The following is a 6,101-nucleotide window of genomic DNA, read 5'->3' as shown; positions in this document are numbered from 1 at the left end:
AGTGGAGAAGAACATCTTGTAGGGTTTACTCTTCCTTTAAAGTTCTTAAAGCTGTTAGCTGCTGTAGGATAACTTGGGTTATAGCAAGCAGAGGAATAATTGCTGAAGAATACAAACTGAGATTGTGTCTGGTCAATTCTGCGATTCATCTGAGTGGGCGCATAAAGTACGCAGAAGTAAAAGGGAAAGGAGTGAAGTAAGCAATAGAAGAGAAGATAGAATGTGAGGGGCAGCATAAAAGTGATACTACAGCTACAGACTTATCAGCAGCTCTGTTAATATTAGCAATTGAAATGGTTCTCTGCATTTTAGATGGTTCCACTTGCATGATGTCTGACTGGATTACATGGTCCCCCTGTAGTGTTTCCTGTGGAATGGGAACGCGATCTAGAGAGAGATACGTGAAACAATTCCCTGAAGATGGCTCTATGTGCAAAGTGCCTACTGAAGAGACTGAGAAATGTATTGTAAATGAGGAATGTTGTAAGTATTTTATTTAGCTTTGTAAAATCCAGACAATAGCAGGAGCGCTGCCCAGAGCATTTTATAACATGAGCTTTACTAGTGAATGATTTGCACTGTCCATTTTGAATAGCCCCCAGCAGCTGCCTTGTCACTGAATGGGGAGAGTGGGATGAATGCAGTGCTAGCTGTGGCACAGGGATGAAGAGACGGCACAGAATGATCAAGATGACTCCTGCTGACGGATCCATGTGTAAGGCAGAAACGACAGAGGCAGAGAAATGCATGATGCCCGAATGCCGTAAGTATCCGTGGGTTTATCCCCTCTGCTATAAAGAGAGGCAGCATTTCTGACACCTTGCTCAATCAGACAAAGAATATAGCTAAACCAGAAACAATGTTGCTTTTTCTTATTCTCCTTAAAATTAAATCTCTTAGGAAATGTGCATCAAGTGCCACATTCGCTATCAGGATAACGCTATCAGTAAAAAATATTCAGTGGTATCCTATTTACTCTATTACCCATGCAGTGATGTGTATATTAGCAAGCCATACCTAAGCAACTCTAATTTATGGAATATAAGGTATATTTAATCATAAGGGTAGAATAAAACAGTGATCTCTCCTTTTGGCCTAGGAACAATTCAGAAATTGAGGTGCTCCTTCTCCACAGCCAGCCAGTCTTACCCTTGCTGTGATACTTGATTGTAATTTCATAAGAAGTGTTAAGATTTTCATCAAAGACAGAAAGAATTAAGTTTGAAAAGACTTTTGCTAGATAAAATGTGGAAGCATCACATTTTAGATTATATCCATCTGACTTCCAGTTCAGTCCACTGCAACTATTCAGCTTTTTTTACAGGAGTTATGATTGAAATATACCTTCTTAAACTATTTATTCCCCAGAAACACTGGAACTCTGCAAATATGAATAAGTTATAGAAAAGGATAGCAAAGAAAAGGTATGAAAGCCAAGCAAACCTTTCAGTCTCATCTGGTGTTTTCCTCGCTTCTTCAGCAACGTCATTCAGCTTGTGATTTCCTTTGTCTGAAGTGATATAGTTTGTAGACAACAGATAAAACATAATACATTTTCCAGCTGTATTATTTCCAAAATGTATACCTTTATAATTTATTTATAACAAGAATTTATTACTTTTTTTTTGGTTTCATATTAGATACTATCCCCTGCCTACTCTCTCCTTGGTCTGAATGGAGCGACTGCAGCGTAACGTGTGGGAAGGGAATGCGAACCCGGCAAAGGATGCTGAAGTCTGCTGCTGAGCTCGGAGACTGCAACGAGGAGCTGGAGCAGGCAGAGAAGTGCATGCTCCCCGAATGCCGTAAGCGGGGATCTGCAAGGAGAGGGCGGATTGGGTGGGCGAGGGGCCATGGCTCAAAGGCCTAACACCATTGGTTTAGCGTTGCTGCTTAGATTCGTACAACAGTGCTTTTTTCTAAGGAAAGTTAATAGATGGAAAATTATTTCCTGCTTACCTTTGGTTATGAAACAATTTGAGAACTTTAGATAAATGCTCTCTTAAATTAGGAATGCTACAGACTTCTTCCCAAGCCTGTTTTTGAGAGGGATCTACAACTGGGAAGAGAAGGCCTTGCTTCCTTAAACTCTATAAGTGATCCAGTACTCTCTTGATCGGATTCTTGCTTTCTACTATGTATTATTCCTAAGTCTACCCATAAGGGAATGAGTAACATGGGAGTTTTATCGTCATGGGGTCTTTTTAAAGTATTGTTTTCTAAATTATTATTATTGTGCGCTTCAGGATATTGAGCACTGGAATATGATCGTGTCCTAATTTCAGTTTGCCTTACACAACTCTGTACTGATGACTGGTACTGCTTTGAGGATATGGTTTCTCCATATTTCACTCAATACTATACCTGCAGGCAACAGATTATGCACTTCTCGATAGTGAATAAGTCAGAATTCTAAACCCTATTTTATACTCAAATGCAGAATAGGTAAAGGAAAGGATTAAAATAACCTCCAATTATTTTAGGTCACAAAAAGAGCACAAAAGTGGCTTCACCTTTGATACAACTCAGAACTGTATTGTAGCCTTTTTACTGATCTACCTCCCTTTGCAACCAGGAATATCACATGAGCCAGTGGACAGCATGGAGACAGCAAAACTGAGTTTTTACCTTATTCCACTAAAATCCCCCACTTCTTGGGTTGTGCAAATTCCTAGTTGCTTCTCAGTCTTTGTGAGGTATGACAGCCTAAGGCACTGCTGAATGAAACATCATTTTGATTATTGTTCACTGGGACTGTGAGTTTTAAACAGTACTAAAAACATGAAAACTTTGAAGATGTAACAGTATTAGTGAATCTTTCTTAATGCTTAACAGTACCACTAAAGCAAGGCTTAGATCTCAGAGATCTACAGATTCTTTGTAAATATAACACAATTTTTAACAGCTTTTCATTATAACACAGACATATGGGTGTACAGAATGGAAAACTGAAGAAGGCAGAGGAGAATTATTTATGGTTTTTGTAATTTTAGTGATCTGCCAGCACCATTCTCAAAAAAGAAATTGAGGAAAGTGTCAAATAACAGTTCTGCTAGAAAGGGACGCAGAAAATTTTGATGCGTAGCCTCACAAAATTTTCTGCAAAGACTGGAGGCTTAAGGTACATTCATGTATTTAGGATATAAAAACTCTTTAGACACGTGTGTTTCTTTTTGACCTTATGTTTAGCTCTCAAGGCTTTCATGTAATACTCCTCATTCTTTGCAGCCATCAACTGTGAACTAACAGAGTGGTCCCAGTGGTCCGAATGCAATACCTCATGTGGAAAGGGCCATATGATCAGGACAAGAATGATTAAAATAGAACCACAGTTTGGTGGAACAGCATGCCCAGAAACTGTCCAACGTACAAAATGCCGAGTAAGGAAATGCCAGAGAGGTCCAGGTATGGAAAAAAGGCGCTGGAAAGAGGCCCGGGAGAAAAGGAGAAGCGAACAAGCAAAAAAGAATCTAGATAGTGAGCAATATCCAGGTGAGTGTAAAACCATGTTTGAGCTCACTCATGTCTGTTTGTCTTTCCCACGTAACAGGAGTTTGTGAGCAGCTCCAGTTCATGCTGTGAGAGCAGGTTCAGCACTTCAGTCTAGGGAAAGTTTTAGCCATAAAGTAAATGACAGCCAGTGTGGCTGTTAGCCTGTCACCAAAAACGTGTAACCCAAGTTTAGGGTATAATGAAGAAAGGCTCACTCCTGTCCATCCCATCACTAAGATTATTTTAGTTTGTTCACTTCAAAGTGTGGAATGTGAGAAATATAGAATTTAGACCCAGCAAAGGACCAACAATTTCTGCAGAACTGGGTAATAATCTCTGCATCCAGTTAACTTTGAACTGTCAAAGCGTTTGTTCCTAGATCTGACGCAGAATTTCAAAACTGAATTTATTTCCACCTCAATACTCCAATTCAGACTCACACTGCTCTGAGAAATCTGCTCAGACTGCTTTTTTTCAGTAAAGGACAGTATTATCAAACACTGATACCTCAAATCAATAAAACATATTATCCCCAGGGAGGTGATGGAGTCACTATCTCTGGCGGTGTTCAAAAAGCACATAGACGTGGCACTTGGGGACATGGTTTAATGGTCATGGTAGTGTTGGCTGATGGTTGGACTTGATAATCTTAAAGGTCTTTTCCAACTTTAATGATTCTATGACTCTATGATCTCATGGTATAATTTTCATTATCCATATATGAAATACTGCTAAGTTATGGTTCATGCTTGTCCAACATTTACATTTCGTAACTGTTTCTTAATTTTATCTTTCATAATGAAGAAAGTAAATTTCTTTTTTAATACATTTTTTCAGTGTTTGAGAAATGCACCTTGGTTATACTTACCAGGGTTTTCCTAATTCCTACTGTAATAAACTAGGCAAAAAGCAGTCTTTGTTTCAAAAGATTAAGTGTGCACACATGCACAGTGGTATACAGAACCGAGGACAGCGGTTAGACTGAAAGAAAAACTTAATCAAATTACTTCTTTTTTTTCAGTTTGTAGGCTGAAACCATGGACTGCTTGGACAGAATGTTCTACACTCTGTGGAGGTGGAATTCAGGAACGCTACATGATGGTAAAGAAGAGGTCCAAAAGTACTCAGTTTACTAGTTGCAAAGACAAAAAGGAGCTAAGAGCATGTAATGTTCATCCTTGTTAAAACACAAGGCTGCCAAGTGATGCACTCTGAGCTAAATGGAAAGTCAACCTTGGTTTGGTTTATAAAACAAACAAACAAACAAAACCTATAAAGTGTATATTAGTTCTCATTTTTGCAGTGTGGTTTGCTTTTTAGTCTTGCTGGTGCAAGAAATACATTTTATAAATATTTCCTCACAGATTTATGCTGAGAGTAAATCCTTGGTACTCCAGCCAGCCCTTAATGCATAAAAATAGTAAGTCATTATGAGTCATTTAACTAAAGTACAGACATATCTGTGGACATGGAATAGCCATATAGAAATACTATTTGTAAAGACATGGGATGCATGCATGTTAACAAAGTTAAAGTGACATGTTTCATATGTGGGAGTATTTCTCTCTTGATTTGATTTTGAAAATCCAAAGCAGTGCCTACGTGATTATACAACTATGCCAAGGAATAATTTCAGTAATGCTGGTTCAATGATATTAAAGGTGCATGTTTATCTTCTTACACTATTGGGTTGAAAGTTTTAATAATTATCCTATATACTTTTCTTCAAGTGGATGTTATGGTCCATGCAAAATAGTCTTTATTTCTTTAAAACTTAAAAAATAAATAATTTGTGCAGCTCAGTAGTGATGTCTGCCCACTACCTGATCACAATCAAAACAGTGCACAAAGAAAACATGAATGCCATAATGTATTTAGATGCCATACCTGTATTTTGAGTCTATCCACTGCCTCTCAAAACGGATACAGTACTACGAGAAACTGGTCCAAACACAGAGGCACAACAGCTGTGTCATGGAAAGACTTCCACATGAGAGATACTAAATTATTAGACTCAGTTTTGTGAGAATATTGTAGCACAGGCAAAGAGAAAGAGTTTTATATTATAATAAAAATGATAGAGAAGAGGTGAGCCAGGTTCTCATGCATCCTTTATAACAAAGGGAAGGGACCCTCTGAAACAATGACAGCCTCTTAAAAGATTAATTATAGATTGACAGAATGATATATTTACTGCAGTGTCATTTATGTTTTTTTACTCAGAATTTAGGAGGACCTAAAATTTACAATATTTGTAAGAATTACTCATTTGGAGATATACTAGCCAAGGTAAATGTCTTACCTGACCACCTGAGCAATGAAACAACTGCCTGATATTAGAAAATAGCTCCTCACCATCCTAATTGCTATTTTACACTGTCTCCTGCAGAGTTTAGCTTTCATCCCTATGCCTAATGGGGTGTAGGGCCAGCGAGACCTTGGGCTTCACTTGCTTTTGGAATATAATACTGTCCTGTAAGTTTAACAATAAAACATTAATGACGAGAGGTGAAGGTGATGGGTTATCTTTGGGTCCAGCAAAGGCAGCATACCAGGTCTCTACACAAGTAATGACAATGCACTGAAAATGAAGACTGTTAATGCCAACT

The 6,101-nt window shown here is 38.2% G+C and overlaps 1 protein-coding gene across 1 annotated transcript in view; it reads left to right on the top strand.

Moving 5' to 3' along the window:
• The window catches only part of SPON1 (spondin 1, extracellular matrix protein), a 26,795-nt gene extending 21,486 nt beyond the window's left edge, over positions 1-5,309 (top strand). Inside the window, exons 8-12 of the mRNA XM_008943883.1 lie at positions 313-483; positions 596-763; positions 1,641-1,805; positions 3,229-3,492; positions 4,514-5,309. Coding sequence (XP_008942131.1) covers positions 313-483; positions 596-763; positions 1,641-1,805; positions 3,229-3,492; positions 4,514-4,677 — 932 coding nt within the window. The 3' untranslated portion in view covers positions 4,678-5,309. The remainder of the gene's footprint in view (positions 1-312; positions 484-595; positions 764-1,640; positions 1,806-3,228; positions 3,493-4,513) is intronic.
• Positions 5,310-6,101: the final 792 nt, after the last annotated feature.

Source organism: Merops nubicus, unplaced genomic scaffold (assembly GCF_000691845.1).
Source record: "Merops nubicus isolate BGI_N331 unplaced genomic scaffold, ASM69184v1 scaffold14057, whole genome shotgun sequence".
NCBI lineage: Eukaryota > Metazoa > Chordata > Aves > Coraciiformes > Meropidae > Merops > Merops nubicus.
The sequence above is the reverse complement of the archived record's forward strand: the minus strand, read 5'-3'. Positions and strand labels throughout refer to the sequence as shown.